We start from the raw sequence: 20,348 nt of genomic DNA on the forward strand, positions 1-20,348 counted from the left end.
GTCTAGATGATCATTTTGTAAGTTGGAGTGTTCAACTGAAATAGTAAACACAAGTTGGGGTGCCTACAGACACTCAAAGTTGGCAAGATACATTTTCTACTGCCTTTGAGTCTTATTTATGTATTATGCCTAAAATCTAAGAACAACTTCAAACATGCAAATATGTATTACTCAATGCAAAGTTGTAAAACTCAACTTCAGATGTGTAGGCCTCGGTCCCATTTGTATCTTGAACAAATCATAATATTTGTATAACAATAAAAACCTATCATTAAGAATAAAATACAAAAAATTAAATAAAATACAAAAAATTAAGTAAATTATATTTAAATTTATCAAAAGAATCATCATTTTTGTTCCTTTTTCCCTGCAATTTCCTTTTATCCTTTTATAAGCACGTTAAGACGGTTGACAACTCCCTATTTTCCAGAAAGACAACCAACAAATGGAGACGACAAACAAGACCAAATTAACATGGCCAACACCAAAAGTAACAACCAAGAACAATTATTATTATAAAAATAAAAATTCAAAAACCCTTTGAACTTTCAAGAAAACCCCAAGTACAAAATAGATCCCCTTTTCCATTTCCATTTGAAAGAAAAAAACAATTTTTTTTTTTTTTAACTTTAGTATCATGAAAATCAGTCTCTTAGGATTATAAATAAAAATTCAAAAACCCTTTGAACTTTGAAAAAAAAAACCTAGTAGAAAATAGATCTCCTTTTTCCATTTCCATTTGAAAAAAATTAAAAGAACAATCTTTTTAAACTTTAGTATCATAAGACTTAAAGGGGTTCTCTCTTTATTGATTTTCAAGTAGAAAATAGATTTCTTATTTCCATTTCAATTTGAAAAAAAAATTAAAAGAACTTTTTTCTTAAACTTTAGTATCATGAGAATTAAAGGGGTTCTTTGTTTGTTGATTTTCTTGTTATGTAATTGTTTTATTGGAGCTTATTCTTTGAAATCTGAAGAAGCATATGTGACACTTTTGTATGGTGATGAGTTCTTGCTTGGTGTTAGAGTTCTTGGAAAGTCAATTAGAGATACTGGATCCACTAAAGATATGGTTGTTTTGGTTTCTGATGGTGTTTCTGAATATGCCAAACAACTACTTAAGGTATGTTTGATTTTACTATGATGAAATTCACTCTTTTTGTTTTTACCTTTACTATATGCTTGCTTATTTAGGAATACTCAGTACTAGTAGCACAACATACTTAAACACCTTGATCCTGAAATAGTTGGGGTCGGCTATATGAATCCGTTTTATTTTGTTTCATTTGGACCCCCTTTTTTTTATTTTTTTATTTTTATGACTGAAATAGTGGGTGCTCACGGGGTAAACCCCAGCTCTGTGCAATAGCTCGCAAACCACACAGGAGAGGTAACCCGCACTAGGCAAGCCCCGTGCGACGAGCTCGACCCAGAAGGCAAATATATGAATCCGTTTTATTTTGTTTCGGGTTCATTTGGACCCGTTTTGGATACTCAATTATAAGAATAGCTCATTATGTAGAATTGAAATTCAATTTTTTTAAACCCCTTTATGTGCTTGCTTATTGAGGAATATTCAGTATTACTACAACAATATAAACCCCTTGATCCTGAACTAGTTGGGGTCGGCTATATGAATCTGTTTTGTTCTGTTTCAATTGGAACAGTTTCGGATACTCAATTATAAGAGTAACTCATTATTGAAGTAAAAGTCACTTCCTTTTGGGTAGTTTTAGGAAAGTTGAGATGGTAAATGTAAAGTTAGTTGATTTGTTATTGTTCTAGGACCAATAAATTCAATTTTCTTAATGTGTTTGAGGAATACTCAGTACTACTACAACAACATAAACCCTTTGATCCCAATCTAGTTAGGTTCGGCTATATGAATCCATTTCATTCTGCTTCATCTGGACCCGTTTTGGATACTCAATTATAAGAATGATTCATTTGAGAAATGAAATTCATTTCCCTTGGGCAGTTTTCTATAAGCTTGAGCTGGGAAATGTAAAGGTAAGTTGATTTGTTATTGTTCTAGGACCATTCGATTCAATTTTCTTACATGCTTGAGGAATTCTCTATTCTACTACAACAACATAAACCTCTGGATCCCGAACTAGTTGGGGTCGGCTATATGAATCAATTTCATTCTGCTTCATTTGGACAGATTTCGGATACTTAATTATACGAATAGCTCAAATAGAAATTTATTTCCTTTGGGTAGTTTTTTGAAAGTTGAGCTGGCAAATGAAATGTCAGTAGATTTGTTATTGTTCTAGGACCAGTAAAATTCAATCTTTTTACAGGCTTGAGGAACACTCAGTACTACTACAACAACATAAACCCCCTGATCCTGAACTAGTTGGGGTCGGCTATATGAATTATTTCATTATGCTTTATTTGGACCCATACCGGATACTCAATTATAACAATGACTATTATAGAAATGAAATTCATTTCCCTTCGGTAGATTTTTGTAAGCTTGAGCTGGGAAATGTAAAGTTAGTTGATTTGTTATTGTTCTAGGACCAATAAATTCACTTAGCCCCCTCCCCCCCTTTCTATGTGCTTGTTTATTGAGGATTACTCAGTACTACTACTACAACATAAACCCCTCCATCCCTAACTAGCTGGAGTCGGCTATTCATTTCATTATGCTTCATTGGGACCCGTTTTGGATACTCAATTATAAGAATAACTCATTATAGAAATCAAATTCACTTCCTTTGGTTAGTTCTTTTATAAGTTGAGCTGGTGAATGTGAAGGTAGATGATTCGTTGTTGTTCTAGGACTAATAAGTTCATTTCTTCCACCTTCTATGTGCTTGCTTATTGAGGAATACTCAGTACTTCTACAACAATATAAACCCCTTGATCCCGAACTAGTCGGGTCCGGCGATATGAATACATTTTGTTCTGTTTCATTTGGACCCGCTTCGGATACTCAATTATACGAATGACTCATTATAGAAAGATTCACTTCCTTTAGGTAGTTTTCTCTAAGCTTGAGCATGGAAGTGTTAAGTAATTGATATTATTGTTGTAGGACGAATAAATTCAATTTTTTATCTTCTTATAAAGTAAGAATAACTCAGTATCGTCTCCAAGAGGATGGCTCAGCGGTTGAGCCATAAGATAAAATCTTTGTACAATACTTCTGCAACGTTAGCCCATCTACAAGTTACTTGCATTTGTGGGATGTAGCAGATTGCTTTATGGATTAGTGAAGGTGCAAGCTGAGTGAAAAGCATAAATTATTGAAAAAAGATCTCAATATAGAAAAGAAATTCACTTCCGATGGTTATTTTTAAAAGCATGAATTGATGAATGTAAAGTTAATTGCTTTATTATTGATCTGGGGCCAGTAAGTGAGTGAATATTCAAATCTAAGTTAAGTGCTGCTCAATTGTTAGAAGTAGTAAACTGAGTCTATCTTGAAGATAGATTCTAATGTGACACACAAATACCAAAAAAAAATCTATTTTCCAGCCAAATTTCTTTCCAGTCAGTAAAAGCAAATTGTGAAAAAGGTGCCTGTGAATTGTGATTTAGTTTGCCTGGGTGAAGTCCTATATTAGTCTTTGTTGTAGCTGTTATTCTTTATTGAGCTTGCAGTAGCAGGTTCCGTCATAGTCATTTAGTTCTATAGCATATATTCTTAAATATAATTGTCAAATTTTTTGTTTTTTGCTAAGCTATTTCCAGGCAGCGCTTAACTTTCCGGTTATAACGGTCGTTTTGTGTTTGGTTGCTTTCTTGCAGGCTGATGGTTGGCTCGTGGAGAAAATTAGTTTACTGGCAAATCCAAATCAAGTGAGACCAAAGAGGTTTTGGGGCGTCTACACAAAGCTAAAAGTGTTTAACATGACCAATTACAAGAAAGGTAATTCGATGCATCAAAACTTCAACCTAAATGCTAAAGGAAGAAAGGGATGTAAAAGTAGAACCTTGGATTTTCTTAGGTGTTTCTAAATTTTAGCTTGATGGATTTTATTTTATTCTTGATGATTCAACCAGTCTATGTTGTGTTATATTATGGATGGTACAAGTGGTCTTATTTATTTCAGTTTTCTTTTTCCATGTTTTATTCCTTTACTACAAACGTCATTTTGTCAACCTGTTTTTAAAAAATGATATAGCTGCAAGTACATGTACATCGAGTATAGCCTAGTATGCATGTAATTGTACTAAGATAAAAAAACTTTAGGTGAATATATCTGTAAAGATAAAGAGAAAGAGAAACAGGTTCTGCTTTCATAAATCTTTATTTAGATGTTAGGTAGCTCAAAAATTATATCGGTCATTTTTGTTGAGCAAAATGCGTATGGTTTTCTGACTGGTAGGCCTTAATCTTACCATTTCTTCCTTGTTTTGGCAGTGGTGTATCTTGACGCTGATACTATTGTTGTTAAAAGCATTGAAGATCTGTTTAAATGTGGGAAGTTTTGTGCAAATTTAAAACATTCTGAGAGACTAAATTCTGGAGTCATGGTGGTTGAGCCATCCGAAAAAGTTTTTAATGATATGATGAGCAAGGTTACCACTTTGCCTTCTTACACCGGAGGTAAGGTTTAGCTGTGAACTGTTCATCTAATAATTTCAGTGAGATATTTTTGGAAGTATTTTTGTTTTGGCAATCAATGTTGATTCTCTTGCTAACAGGTGATCAAGGTTTTCTCAACTCCTACTATATTGGATTTGCTAATGCTCATGTTTATGAGCCAAATTTGCCTCCAGATGTCTTAAATACCAGAAAGGTTCCTGAAATGGAGAGACTTTCTACTCTTTACAATGCAGATGTTGGCCTCTACATGCTTGCTAATAAGGTATGTTTTAGGTTCAAGAGACTGCCTTTCTTTAAGTGTGTTTAGTCTGGTTGAGGTGGGGTGTATAAGCTCTAGCTTTTGATCAAGATCTGGACAAAATACAATTAGTTGGAACTCTTGGAGGAAGGATTAAAACTTACATTTTTGTTAAATATAGGAAAAGAAGAAAAGCTGTCTTTTACTGATGTGGAATACGCCGTATAGTATTGCAACATTACAAACCTTAGCGGATTTTATTTAAGCTGTTCTGTGGGTTAAGGAGGTTTGCCAACAACAACAACAACAACATACCCAGTGAAATCCCTGTGGGAGGGTAGAATGTACGCAGACCTTACCCCCATCTTGGAAGATAGAGAGGCTGTTTCCGAAAGACCCTCGGCTCAAGAGAAAACATGGAGAGAAATGGTCAGATAAGCACAAACAGTTCAAAGCAATACGAAAATGAAACTAACGGAAGCAAAAAAGCCGTAATAAAGCAGTCCGAGAAAAAGAAGCAATAGCTACCACAAAGAAATACGATAATTGTGTTACAAGAAACAACATATAGTTAAACGAATCAAAGGACAAGAAAATGAAGATCAAAACTGCGACTACTAGTAGGAGGTTTACCATATCCCCAAAAAAAAAAGAAGAATTTCTTGGATGGCGAGAAGTTTTTTCTTTCTGAAACAGAATGAGAATGTTTCATCTTAGATGAAAATAGGCAATTGTTTTCAGTAGGTATTTTGAGAAAAACTCTTTTTTTCTTTTTCTTTTTCCCCGCTAATGCTTGAAATGTTTAAGCAACAGAAGTGCATTAACTTTACCTCCTTCCTTCTTATGACCTTTATCTTTCTTTATTAATTAACGTATCTGCAGTGGATGGTTGATGAAAAAGAACTCCGAGTTATACATTACACACTTGGCCCGCTTAAACCGTGGGATTGGTGGACATCTTGGCTGTTAAAACCTGTTGATGTCTGGCAGGTATTCTTCTTCTTCTTCTCTCCTCCAGCTGTCAGAAATGCTCTTTGCATTCTCCAAATATGGTTGTTTTTTCCCCTTCTTTTACCTCTTCATGGAAGCATTTTTCCATCTTAGAGATGAGGATGCGAGTGCTTTTCATGTGGCAGAGGAAGAATTTCTGGACTTGTCTATACCAGATTGTGTTGACTCACATATGTTATGCTATGCTGCAGAATGTCAGGGTACAGCTTCAAGAATCTTTACCTGGAACTGGAGGAGGCAAAAATTCCAGAGATGAACTTTTTGTCAAATTTCTTTATTTGCTTCCATTACTTCTGATAGCATTTTGTTACTATCGGTCCTTTTTACAGGTTAGTGATTTTAAAAAGAGTTAATTACTTAAACACTAGTGAAGAATTTGAATATATATTCTAAAAGATTGTTTCCACAGACACAATCACTATGGCATCATATTAGACAACTGTACTACAAGGTCAGAGGCGGTGTCCTAGCTTATGCCTCTGTTCCTCCATCTGCCATCAGCTCCATCCAGCAGGTACTTCTTCTCCTTCCTCTCAGTTGTTGAGTCGTCAGTCCTGATTAATAGCTGTTTGGCCAAGCTTCTAGAATCTGCTTATTTTGAAAAATCAATATAGACTTAGAGCCTGTTTGGATTGGCTTATTTTAGGCTAAGTTACTTGGAATCTTCAAAAGTGTTGCCCCACCCTTGTCGGATCCTCCAAAAATACACTACTTGTGAAGGATCCGACACGCACCCAACGACATTTTAGGAGAGTCCGAGGAACATAGATTTTAGGTGCTTTTAAGCCAAACTTACTTTTAAGCACTTTTGTAGTGTTTGGGTAAGATAAAAAAATGCTTTTAAGCACTTCTTTTTAAGCCAAAATAACAAAAATAAGCCAAAAACCATAAGTTAGGATTATGCCTATAAGCCATAATTATAAGCTCATCCAAACAGGCTCTTTCTTAGCTAAAGATAGGGTACAATGGAAGAAAAAGATTCATATAGGTGATTGCTACTAGTTGAGAATAGGTTTTAGACTCGTAAGGAACTTTAATTATTATTATTATTATTATTATTATTATTATTAACGTATTTTTCACTTCTATTTTATTTTTTTGATGATGATATGATATGAGCTTAAATGAAGAAATGAGGATTCATATAGCCGATCCTAACTTGTTTGTGAATGAAAGATAGTAGTTGAAAAGTGTTTCTTTTTTGTCAAAAGTGCTTTTAGAAACAAGTACTTTTGGAGGGTAGCAGTTTGTGTTTGACTAATCAATTTAAAAAACACTTTTGCTAATATTATTAGGGCAGTACTTTGTGCTTGGCCAATGTTCCAAAAGTGCTTCTGGGGAAAAGCTACTTTTTTTAGCTTTTGAAAAACTGCTTCTGCGACTACTCAAAAGCACTTATTTTTTCCCTTAAAAGCTTGGCCAAGCACCTCAATTTTCTAAAATAAGCACTTTAGCTTCTCAGAAGCTTGGATAAACAGGCTATTAAGTTCTGCTCCTTTCATTTCACTATTCATAAATTGCGTATCATACAATGCAGAGGCCTTAAATTATTGGTTTCATGGATGACATCTTTTGGCTGTAGAAATTAATGACATTTCTAACATAATATTTACTCACTTCTTGATAAGCTTATGTTGCTTTTCTCACATAATCTTAAAATGATAAACAGTCTCCAAATGGTGTGCAGTTGAAGGTGCCTGCCTATCTCGGTGCTATATCTATCTGTGTCTGTTTTGCTGCTGCTCTGGTGTCGCTTGGCCTTCCACTTTTAATCATTCCGCGCCAAGTATTGCCATGGACTGGTCTCCTTTTAATGTACGAGTGGACATTTACACTTTTCTTCCTCTTGTTTGGAAGTTATTTGCACTTAGTGTATCAGTGGGGAAGGGTTACGGCAAATCAATCTGGACAATTTCTGGCTCATCCTGTATCTTTGGATTATGAACCTGGAAAAGGTTGGTTAACTTTACCAGATCGTTGAATTTATTTTATTAAACTCTTTTTTGATAGGTTGCTTCATTGTTGTTGGCTTTTTGTGCTTTGTAGGTCATCAACGGCAGCAATCATGTTGTGACAATGCAGCGTGGTACTATGGGTTGGGGATGGCATTTCTTGCTATCGCAGCCCCTGCATTGCCTGGCGTTTTTGGAGTCACTTCTTTGTTTTTGAGGTACTTTCGACCAGATTTCTGCATTTCAATCAGTTTTGTGTCATTTGGTCATTGTCTAATAAATAATTGTATGTATTCAGGTTGCATTGAACTACGTGATGACACCTGCTTTTTACATTTTTTTTTTGGGGGGGGGGGGGGGGGGGGGGGGGGGGAGGGGGTTTATAAGCTTATTGCAACACCATTAATTAAATTGACTCCTAATCACATCATTAACTCTTTCATGAATAAGAAGGAAAGATTACGTTGAGAGGATTCTTATTAGGAAATCCGTTGTGTGAGAACAGACCAAGTAAATATAGGCTTTTAAGGTGAAAACAGAATTTCAAATAGGTCATATTTTAAAGGTCAATAAGCCTAAAAGACGCTTTAGCTATCATGTTTGTTAAACTACATAGTTTTATATATTCATTTCTCTATGTTGTCATAATGAAGCTTAGCATCATATTCTGACTAATTCTTAACTTCTTCCTGGATTTGTTCTCCGCGAGCTGCTAACACTTTATGGCTCTTAACTTCATCATTCAGGGTAGATTTTCTTGGTGATACAGTTTGCTTCTCTGGGCGTCCAATTTCCTGCCCTCTTTTGTTTCCTTGCCTATATTTATGGTGACCTCTTCTTGAGATTAGGCACTAGAAAATCCTTAACGTAAATAGTCAAATAATATCTCTACGGTGAAGATGATGTGATGGCATTGAATGTTAATGAAAAAAACTGTTGTAAAATTTCGGTCTTATGCTTTTTACACAGGTTAGGATTGATGGTGGTAGGCGGCCTTATTTTGGCATCCTTCATGACATATGCTTCCGAGCATCTATCAATTAGATCGTTCGCGAGGGGCTATGAAGAAAGGAACACACCAAGGAGTAGGAGTATATGTTTCTTATGCTGATCATGTCAATATTGTGGTTTCAGCTAACTACAGGCAATCATCTTCTTTTATCTTATTTATAGAATTGTTTTGACATATTCTTCCCAGTGAGATTATATGTAGAAATATGCTGGGAAATTTTTGGTTTCTAATATATTCATTCCAGAAGGCTGATGTGTAATTCTTTTGTAAGGTTAAAAGGTCTATGTTGTCTGTATATGCTCCTTAGATTTTAATTCATGACAATATTCTCTCAATTTTAACTGATAACATTGACGTGGATGAGGATCATCCAATCATTTTTCAAATGCTGGCAGCCTAAATATTAGGAGTAATTTATTTACTGCTTACTGTTTGAGTAAGAAATTTGTGTTGGTAAACCAAGTTCAAATTTTACTGAATGCATTTATATACTAGTTATACACTAGTTATGCAGGAATTGTTTATAAGCTGAATAATAATAGAAGGATATTATGCGGTGCAGCGAAACTTATTGTTTTTTAAAAAAAAAGATTTTTCTTTTAGTAAATTGATGGGGAGATTGTGGAGCACTAGGTTACTATATAAAGAAGAGTCGTAAACTATAGAACTTCTTGTTGGAGTAGGAATATTTCAGTTTGCTATAAAAACATAGTCGCCATAATAAGAAGCAGGTGAAGCAGTTCTGTGACGCTTTTGCCTTTGTTCTAATAAAACACTATTGGCAGAATGATCTCCACGTCTTGCTAGTTTGCTATGTAGACATAATCTATCAAGGGCTAACAAAGGCTGAAACTCTTTCCTGTTGAAGACGTTCAATACTTACTTTGAGGCTTGATTGAAACTCTTTCTGTCAAAGGCGTTCATACTTGTTGGAATTCTCGCCAAGAAGTCAATGGATAAGACAAAGCTCTTTAAACAGCCCAACTTACCACTAGTTGGTATCAATCAATCACTTCTACAAAGGAAAACAGGAGACAGATAAAACTGCCTCTTTTGTCTTTGTACCAGTTGACTGGACTCTTGTTTTTTCACTCTTAAAGCACAAGCTGAGTCACAAGTTTACATGGGAATGAGTCCATAAAATTGGGGCCTCAAAGTGAATCATCATATTCCATTGTTCTCAGTTGTCGCCTTTCTTTTCTTTTGTCTTCTTTTAATCTGCTTCTTATACTTCCGTCTGTTTTTTGTTGTCTTTATAAGTGGTTTTGGCAAAGAATCATCATCTTTTGGATTAAAAACGTAGTTCCAACATAAACAATTAAAAGCCCTGTCATCACAAGAATTTAAGAATTCCAAATGGGGAATTCCACGATGACTTGATTTATAGTATAAGATTCCCCTATTTCTCTATCGTTTGACCAACTTTTTGTTTAAGTCTTTCATTCTTTTATCTTGTGATCTAAAGATGATTAGAGAGAAAAGGCCATAAATAGTCCCTATCTATGGGAGTAGGTCTAAAATGGTCCCTTAACTATACATTTATCGATTTTAGTCCTTTAACTATCCAAAAACTTATCAAATTTGGTCTCCGTCTATTTTTTTTATACAAACAGCGTAGAAACTCATAAACCTTCGTGAGATTAATCGTTAAACCATTCCTCAGACCTATATTTCTTTCTCCTTGCTTCTTTTTCCTTAAGTTCATTCTTTAACCTCAACTTTTTTCCTCAAGTTCTCTCTCGCTTTTCGTAACCGACGGACTGCATCGGTTAAAATCGACAGAAAACCGACCCAGTCCGTCGGTTTTGTTAAAAAAAAAGAATTAAAACTTTTTTGAAAATTAAAGAATGAAATGTAGAAACTTGGAATCGAACCCTGGTATGTTCCTTGGCATTGAAGGGCTTTACCACTAGACCACTGATATTTTTTGGTCATATACTTACATTGATTTAATTTATACTATTTTTTCGCTCTAAAAATCGATGGAGTCCGTCTCCGTCGGTTTTTTTTTTTTTTTAAAAAAAAAAAACAATGGACTCCATCAGTTTATTTTAGAAAATAATATAAAAAATAATTATATTTTTTTTTGCGGATTTTTGCAAAAAATAACCGACGCAGTCCGTCGATTTTCTTTAAAAAAAAAAGATTTTAAAAAATCATTGAAAAAACCGACGGAATCCGTCGGTCTTTCCGTCAGTTTTTCCATCGATTTTTTTTCCGTCGGTTTTTACCAATTTTTTAGTAGTGTTTGAGAAGATTGGTTGCAGAATTTTGTGTCTGAGTTTGTCTTTTCGAATTTTAGAGACTCGAGAGCGACACCAATGCGTAATGCTCTTTTTTTTTTTTTTTAACAAGAGGAACTTGATAAAAAAGAAGTAGGAGAGAGAAATATAGGTCCGAGGAATGATTTAACGATTAATCTCACGAAGGTTTATGAGTTTGTACGCTGTTTGTATAAAAAAATAGACGGAGATCAAATTTGATAAGTTTTTGGATAGTTAAAGGACTAAACTGGTAAGTGTATAGTTAAGGGACCATTTTAGGCCTACTCCCATGGATAAGGGACTATTTATGGCCTTTTCTCGATGATTAGATAAGATTTTGCATGTGTCTTTTCTCTTGTGGAATCACAGTCAGCTTTTTACTATGGTCATCTAAAGTACAGATAGATATAAAGGTACAGGTTTTTCTTGAATCCTGATAGAAAGCATTTCCATCTTTAATGAAACAGATATGGTACTGCATGAATTCGTATTAGTTGGAATCCCAAAATGTATACCAAACATCAAACAAGGAAAAACGGATACAAGTTGATGAGGGCGCTCATGCTTATTGGGTATAATATCCGCCCTCTCCCCTCAAATAATAATAATAATAATAATAATAATAATGAATAACTACTTAAAATTATCATTTAAGTGACATGAAACTAATTACTCTTCAGAAGCACAAGTGTATTAGTCTACTACAACAACAACAACATATCCTGCAAAATCCCATAAAGTATGGTCTTGGAAGGATAGAGTGTACGCAGATCTTATCTCTATCTTTGTAATTAAATGTATAATCTTGAAAATACGATAGGTTATTTGCTACAATGCGTAAGTATTCTAGCGACATAATATTTTTTAATGTGTATAACTTAAGCATATGTCTGAATACATTGAATCTTTAACAGCTGAATAAGTATATTCCAATCACAAGTTTTGAGGTCTCTTTCACTTGTTGCGAAAGGAAACATCTACAATCACACATTAATTTGAGGCTCACACACTTAATATTATTCATTTTATAACACCAGCTTTTAACCGCTATTTGTGCCATGTGCATAAGAAGACAAAGTCTAATTAGATTCTAAGCAAATATAAAACGGAATTACATGCGCAAATGGATAAGAAGCCATATTATAAACCATATAATAAACATTTATGATTTTATATTATAGTTTCATAGTTACTATATATTAGTAAGACATCTCTTTCAGAGTGTGATTATGGCCATGTGTCATCACTCTTTCAAAGTGGACGGCTAGTAGGGATTCCAAAAGGCATATTAAATAAATATTCCTAGGTGATACTGGACAAGATACTATGGTGGATTCCTTGATTAATTAATCTCAATTATTGATGAGTAATCAAGAAGCCTTTTGGTATTATAGTACTCATTTTCAAAAGTAATTTAAAGGGTATAAAAACTATGAAATGACGGAGTCAAGGGTTCTTATAATATTTGAAAGCAGGGACAAATTCAGATTTGAAGTTTATGAGTTTTTACAACGATCTCAAATTGGTATAAAATAACAATTGAATTCACAATCAAATAATTATAAATATTAAGTAGTGGAGAAGAATTTATTAACCCAAATAATCAACCATCCAACCGCTTAAACTAAAAATATCTAGAAGGATGTATAATCCATATATAATATGTGAGTAACCCTATGTTATCAGTGTGTAATCTATGTATACCGATTAGGAAAAGTAAAAGGCAAATCTGATTGGCTATTTGTGTAAAGATCCTATCTCTTATTATATACAAGCTCGCTATAGGTAAAAACTATTGAGTTACCATGAACTTGTACGTAGATTATACTCTAAACCTGCTAATATCCGGAAGGTCCTCGCATATTTGCTTATGAGATGCCTATATACGGTAGACCAAGGGCTGTCCTAGGTGGGTATGAACCCACTTCGTTGAAAAATAACATTGTATATACATGTATATTTAATCTGTTTTTAAAAAATATATATGTATATATAGTGTTATTTATATATTTCTTATATATTGAACCCACTTGGTAAAAATCCTAGGTCCGCCACTGCGGTAGACATGTTAGAAATTAAATTTGAAATTTCAAATAGTTCTACTCCACTTGACTACAAACGATAGGACTCAATATTATGATGCATGATATATAAATATAATATTGTCAATTTCTACCAAAAAAGAAGTATGGAGTGTGAAAGTTGAGTCACCCCACATTATTGGCATTTGATGGCACATTTGGCACTCTATAAGTACTAATTAAAAATGCAAATGATTAAATTTATTTATGAAGATGTTAGTGAAATACTATGGGCTAGATTAGAAACCTGTGGTCTTAGTATTGATAATTGAAAATAATAATGGCCTTAAATGAAACCAAATTTCTGCTTATTTTATATCCATTTGTGCGACAAAATCGCCAGATAAACATAAATGTAATGGGCGACAGAACCATCATAATAAGAAAATTAAGTTATTTATGTGGAGTGTATAAATAGATTTTATATTGTTCGTTGCAGTTTAATATTTTATAGCAAGTTATCTATTCTGTTTTTCAAATAATCAAATTAGTTTTGCTACATGCAGTTTCCTTGTTATAGATCCATTTAATACAACGGTATAAAGTTTGTACATTCAAAAATGCATTATTATTGTATTTTACAAGTATAAAATACTTATATACACCGATGATATAATTAAAAAATTCTTACACTAATAAATCATCCAACTTTTGTTTGTTCACATTGAAATGTATGACCACTTCATCAAAATGAATAAAAATTGCCTTGAGGATGAGCATTAAGTTATTAGAAAGACCATGAAGATAATTCATAATTTTGGATTGTGTGGTTGACATTTTATGCCTTGTAACTCTTCTTTGCTCATATATATGTGGCAAATAGCAATGCCTCTGGTAGGCGGTAACCTACTTATTCTCGTCAATAATTTTTTAGTTAGACTTTCCACATTTTACACATTATTAATCTGTTGGTTCTTGAGGAGTAGAAGACACCAAATCACCAACTTTAGTTTAGTTTACTTGTTTGAAATTAGACTTACAAGTTCTAAAAAGACTAGTAACTTGGCTCAATATTCCGCTCACATATAATGCGGCCTTTTATTGGATATAGAGTTTAAGAAAGAGTGAAAGATATTTAATTTTTTTTTTTTTTTGTCAAACTAAAATTTTATTTAACCATGCAAGAGTTTATATACAACTAGCTCGTTTTTTACTCTAGTGCCCGTCCCTACGCCTTCCCTTTGCTAAACTATCGCAAGAAATTACAAAGTATAAAGGATAAATATATAAAAAAAATTAAAAAAACTTATAAAGGATAACTATGTGAAGTGTAAACTATCTAATAGTCTATTCCACTTACAAATTTTTTGTCCTCTTGTATGCAATGTCTCTAATAATTTGGACACTAGCTAGTTAAGCATTTGGCTTGAAATTTTCTTGCATTCCTCTCTGTCCATATCTAATAGACACTTGCAGCTAAAATGAATTCCAATATGCTTGCTCTAGGTCTGCTGTTATGAACATGTTTTGATAGCCAAGACACCTCTTCTGCCCAAGAACCTATATGTATTGATGAACCCATCCAAGTGAGGAGGGTAGCCTATATATATCTGGAATATCTGCAATCAAAGAACAGATGATCCAGTGCTTCCACTTTCAGTGAGTTGCATAGCACACAACTTTGAGAATACCCTATTTGGACAGTTTGTTTATTGTGGCAATAAAATTTGTGATCTTAAATATATATGTCATAACATTGTGCAATATTAGCCCACGTAATATGACCTTTCATTGTAGTATTTAATACGCTATAATATTTGTGTGACTAAAAAACTTGTTATTAAGTAGAAGTGGCCGATTCAAGATTTGAGCTTTATGCGTTTCGGATTCTAGGATTACGACCTCAAATGCTATTAATTAGGTTCTAAATCCAATTATTTTACATATTTAATAAATTTCTTAATATATATATATATATATATATATATATATATATATATATATATACACATGATTTCGACGAAACTTATTTTTTCTCACTCTTTTTTTCTCAGCTCAGTCTTACGATCACCCCAAATAAAAGACAATAACAATAATAATCACGTTTAAATACTAAACCAAAGGAAAGTGAAAAAAAGAGAGCAATAATTAAACTGACATGATCAGTTCGCAGGTGTGGGATTTTCATTTGGCTTTCTTGATGAGAAAGTTTGAACTGTTTGTTGCCCTCTCCAATAATTGAATCCATATTTTGTTGTTATCCAACTACGTACGCTTATCTTCCTCAAACTATTCTAATTTTTTTAAAGAGTACTATCTTTTCAATGTGTATTTTATGTATTCCATGAGCTTTCTCACTAATTTTTATGTATTTATTCTGTCGTTTAGAATAATTCACACACCTATGATCAAGAATAATAGTACTTAAAACAGCTTATTAATGAGATCTCCAAATTGCAAATATAATAAGGATTCTGTTGGAATTTTGTTTAAATAAAATTAATACTAATAATTACTTTAAGTAAAGAGGTGTCTTTTAAATAAAAGGGTATGTCCTTTCATTCTTTGGTTACTACCAATTATATTTCTTTCTTGGTTACTACCAATTATATTTCTTTCTAACGTAACTTTTACAGAGTAATTTTTTCTTTCTCTATGAAGAGTATCTTTCTTTTCTCTTCAAAGTAACTTTCTTCTCCTATTCCAAAAAGATCAAGTTCTAAGTTCGTGCTTTTTAATAGAATTTCTTTACTATTTGCTTAGTGCAGTAAATTATAGGCTTATCATATCCACTAAAACTATTTGCGCACAATCGTATAGCAATCTCATAGAGGAGAAGGAGCAAATATTGCTTTTACGAAAGCGTTTCACACGTGTTTCAAGCCTCAATCCTGTAGTCATTGTTCATATTGTCAAACCTTCATCTTTGTGTTCTTCTTCATATATTTTTTGTGTTCTTAGATAATATTTTTGTTGGGTTTAATTGATAGGTTGAATGGGAAATGGAGGGAAAGAAGTGGAGGGAAAATGAGTTGCGCTTTTATGAAATACGCATTTGTCCCTTAGGTGGTGGAAAGAAAAGTTTTCCTACAACTCCTTCGTGTTGCTAAAGGGTCGAAAAGGGTCTCCCTCGCCGCCGTCGCCGGCTTTGGTATTTGGTCATTGTTCATATTGTCAATCCTTCATCTTTGTGTTCTTCTTCATATATTTTTTGTGTTCTCAGATAATATTTTCCAACAATCTAAAAACGATATTTGTGATGAAGAATACGTGGTCAATCTTCTAGAAACGTATGATATATGGTTGAGATAAGAAAAGTGTGGATGCTGCGTTTGACAGATTGATAACAATTTTCCAACAATCTAAAAACGATATTTGTGATGAAGAATACGTTGTCAATCTTCTAGAAACGTATGATATATGGTTGAGATAAGAAAAGTGTGGATGCTGCGTTTGACGGGAGTCGTATTCCAATAGGCAAAGTATTATATGAGTGTTGAAATTTTCTCCTCATTGGTTTAGAAGAATTAGTGATAATCACTTGTGGTGATTTGTTTTGTTTCGAGGTATAAGGTTTGGTGGGGATGGGGCTCCTCTCCATTTCTCTTCTCTCCATTTTCCCCAAGTTCTATCTTGGATTAGAGACACATGGCATGGGTTAGAATTAATGACTAAAATTTAATTGACTAAAACAATGCCTAACCATGATTTACATAATTAATAACTTATCCATAAATATATTTAAAATATTTTCTCTCTTCCTATTTTAATATTCCATTTTTTTCAATTACAACAACTCTTTAATGGTGATATTTTACAGAATATAGACAACTCTTTCAAAAATATACAATTACCAATTGAATAATGGGGTCTATATTATGTGAATTACTAAGCATCATAATTGAAAAAAATGGAAATATCACCAATTGAATAATGGGGTCTATTTCTGCGTAGGGAAAAAAAATTAAGTGGGAAAATTGATTGGGTAAAGTTATTTATGTGGATTGTATAAATAGACTTTATATTGTTCATTGCAGTTTAATATTTTATAGCAAGTTATCTATTCTATTTTTCAAATTATCAAATTAGTTTTGCTACATGCAGTTTCCTTGTTATAGATCAATTTAATTCGATGGTATAAAATTTGTGCATTTAAAATTGTATTATTATTGTATTTAACTTATATATACCGATGATATAAAAAAAAATACACTAATAGATCATCCAACTTTTGTTTGCAAAGGTTGAAATGTGTACCACTACATCTAAAAGAATAAATTGTCTTGAGGAGTAAATGAGCTTTAAGTTATTGGAAAGACCATCAAGATAATTCATAATTTGGGTTGTGTGGTTGAGATTTTATGCCTTGCAAATTGTAACTCTTCTTCTTGCTCATATATATGACTGGCAAATAGCAATGCCTTGTATATTAAGCTCATGCAGAAGAAACGTATAAGATTTGAGGCTTTTGGTAGCCCACTTACTGTCGTCATGAACATTTCATTATTAGAACATATATTCATTCTTCAATTTACACATTATTAGGCCCCGTTTGTCCAAAGATACCAAAAAAAAAAAAAAAAATTTGGAATTTTGAAGCTGGAGTTGGAGTTGGAGTTGGAGTTGGCCATAGTTTTTGAAATTGTAGTTTTTGGTGAAATATAGTTGTAAAAAAGTGAAAAAAGTGAAATTTTTTGAAAAACAAGTTTTTTGAGTTTTTGATATTTCGGAATACAACTTCAAGTTGTATTCGGAATTCTCATGGCCAAACGCTGATTCCGGAAAAAAGTGAAAAAAAGTTTCGAAATAAAGTGAATAATTCTTATGGCCAAACGGGGGCTTAATCTGTTGATTCTAGAGGAGTTGAAGACACCAACTTTAGTTTAGTTTACTTGTTTGAAAATCAGACTTACAAGTTCTAAAAAGACTACTAACTTTTAGATATTGTTTGGCCTAGCTGTTAAAAACTGCTTATTTTGAGAAATACTTTTTTTAAAAGTGTCATTCAAAAAAGTACTTTTTATGAGAAGCAGTTTGTATTTGGTTAATTCATTTGAAAAGTGATTTTGATTGCTTTTAATAAGCAGATTGTGTTTGGTTAATCTTCTTAAAAAATTGCTTTTGAGTGTCAAATTACAAGAAGGACAAGTATCAATAAATGTTTACTATCAAGATTATTTTACAAAGAAAAATTATTTTAAATAGCTATTATGAAAGACTTTAATTAAGTTTTTACTTTTAACTAATTAAAATTTAAAAGTACATATTAAATTTTTTAATCAATATAATACATAAATAAATAAATATTAAATATTGATATAATATCATTACGATGATTAAATATACTAAAAAATACAACCAAAATAAATTCAAGATCATTCCACATATTAAAATTCAACACAAAAATAAGTAAGATCCTTCATACATCACGAAGATTCTTAATGATTTCATCTCTAATGGATTAATGAGGGATATAATTGGTACATATGTATTTATGGTAGGGATATTTTTATCTTGAAGAAAATTAATTTCTGCTTCTGCTTTTTTCAAGCCCAACAGCAAAAAAATTGCTTCCGCTTCTACTTAAAAGCAGTTTTACAAATTGTCCAAACACCTCAAGTATCCAAAAAAGTAATTTTTTTCTCAAAAAAACGCTTTTGGCCTCAAAATCGCTAGGCCCAACAGGCTCAGTTCAATATTCGCCCACGTAATGCGACCTTTCATGGGATAAGACTTTAGGAAAAACTGTTAATATTTATGATCATAAAATTTGATAGAACTCTAAGAAATTTTGACTTAAACCTTACATTCATGTTATAATTTTTTTAATATCTACAAAAAATTATTTAGAATCTAGTAAACAAAATAGATTGTGGTCCAAAACCCACAATTCTGGAAAAAGAAATATAATGATAAAAAAACAACGTGTGGGCTACTTTAACCTTCATTCTCCCCTTGCGAAATTAGCCTTGTTAGAGAGTAAGTAAACTGAAGGACAATAATGATGTAAAATAATGAGTCAGCTACCTAAATGGATTACACTGATTCTATTAAAACAAAAAACGAGTGATAACGTTAGTGATAAAATTTCGTACTTGGTATCTTAAGAAAAGTGCAATCTAATGTTATTGGATATATAGTTTAGTTGATTAGTAATTGGTACCAATTATATGAGAATATGTGTATCATTTTAATACGGAATAAATATCAAATGAAAGTATGTGTACAGGGGCGGAGCCACATGGCCGAGGGGTTCATCTGAACCCTCGTTGGAAGAAAAAAAAAACTGTTTATATATGATTAAAAAGGAGAAAAAGTAATAATTAAAGTGACACTTAGTTCGCAGGTGTGGGATTTTCATTTGCTTTTTCTTGATGGGAAAGTTTGAATTGTTTTTTGGCCACTCCAATAATTGACTCCAAATTTTGTTGTTATCCAACTACACTTGTCCTCCTCAAACTAACTATTCTAATTAATTTTCTTAAAGAGTATCTTTTAAATGTGTATTTTATGTATTCCGTAAGCTTTCTCTATAATATTTTATGTGTTCATTCGGTCGTTTAGAATAACCAACATACACAGCTACAATCAAGAATACTAGTACACAGAACAGCTATGTATATTAATGAGATCTCCAGATAATAAATATAACAAGGATTCAACAATGGTCGAATTGGGGAGGTATATAGTATGAACCCGTTTAGATTAGCTCATTGAAAACAAGAAACTTCATCGGGTGTCTTGCTTAAGAATCGATGTTTAATTTTTGGCCCTGTTGAAAAAAACGATACAAATATATATAGATATCCTTCAAAATTTGTTCACCTCCTTCTCCTCTCTCCTTTTCCTCCATCTTCTTCATAATATTTATGTGTTAAAAAAACAGAAGACTCACAACTTATTTGTGGTTGGTTGGACTAAAAAACTTGAAAGATACCGTTGTTGATCTTGATTATTGTATTAGACAAAGTGAGCTAGTCTACTGGTTTAAGAAGGTTTTGGTTAAATTTAACCATTCTGAATATGGTTGAGATTGGTATTAGAGTGTTGAATATCAATTTGGAGTACTTTAGAGTTGATTTTGACCAATTTGAATAAATTTTGATGCAAAAACATGTCGGTAATTTTTTTTGAAAACTTCTAATGATCCACCGGGAATTGCGAATTATTTGTTTCAAGTCACGAGACATTGTACTAAAATTTTAGTGATTCGCCAAGGGTTGTGGCAATCATATCGATCCATTAGATTAGTCTTGGTGAATTGGTGAAAGGTGATTCACCATATTTTT

At 32.7% G+C, this 20,348-nt stretch overlaps 1 protein-coding gene across 3 annotated transcripts; it reads left to right on the top strand.

The window, feature by feature from the left end:
• The first annotated feature begins 434 nt into the window (after positions 1 to 434).
• LOC132060194 (inositol phosphorylceramide glucuronosyltransferase 1-like) lies at positions 435 to 9,160 on the top strand. Of its 3 annotated transcripts, none has more exons than XM_059453109.1 (10): positions 435 to 1,123; positions 3,760 to 3,880; positions 4,376 to 4,561; positions 4,660 to 4,823; positions 5,682 to 5,789; positions 6,002 to 6,139; positions 6,220 to 6,324; positions 7,480 to 7,730; positions 7,858 to 7,980; positions 8,732 to 9,160. In XM_059453109.1, exons 1-10 carry the CDS (start codon positions 896 to 898, stop codon positions 8,871 to 8,873), a joined length of 1,566 nt encoding a protein of 521 aa, XP_059309092.1. In that variant the 5' UTR covers positions 435 to 895; the 3' UTR covers positions 8,874 to 9,160. The 3 variants fall into 3 exon arrangements, with proteins under 3 accessions (XP_059309092.1, XP_059309090.1, XP_059309091.1); XM_059453107.1 differs by having other exon boundaries at positions 437 to 1,123; positions 7,480 to 7,765; positions 7,857 to 7,980; XM_059453108.1 differs by having other exon boundaries at positions 437 to 1,123; positions 7,498 to 7,765; positions 7,857 to 7,980.
• Positions 9,161 to 20,348: the final 11,188 nt, after the last annotated feature.

The sequence above is a fragment of the Lycium ferocissimum genome, chromosome 6 (genome assembly GCF_029784015.1).
Source record: "Lycium ferocissimum isolate CSIRO_LF1 chromosome 6, AGI_CSIRO_Lferr_CH_V1, whole genome shotgun sequence".
Lineage (NCBI taxonomy): Eukaryota > Viridiplantae > Streptophyta > Magnoliopsida > Solanales > Solanaceae > Lycium > Lycium ferocissimum.

What these genes read in the sequence shown, in the direction of transcription:
- LOC132060194 (XM_059453107.1), top strand. Translation starts at nt 896, where the DNA reads ATGAGAATTAAAGGGGTTCTTTGTTTGTTGATTTTCTTGTTATGTAAT. An exon ending in ATGCCAAACAACTACTTAAG is followed by an intron (nt 1,124 to 3,759) that starts GTATGTTTGATT and finishes GCTTTCTTGCAG; the next exon opens with GCTGATGGTTGGCTCGTGGA. An exon ending in CATGACCAATTACAAGAAAG is followed by an intron (nt 3,881 to 4,375) that starts GTAATTCGATGC and finishes TTGTTTTGGCAG; the next exon opens with TGGTGTATCTTGACGCTGAT.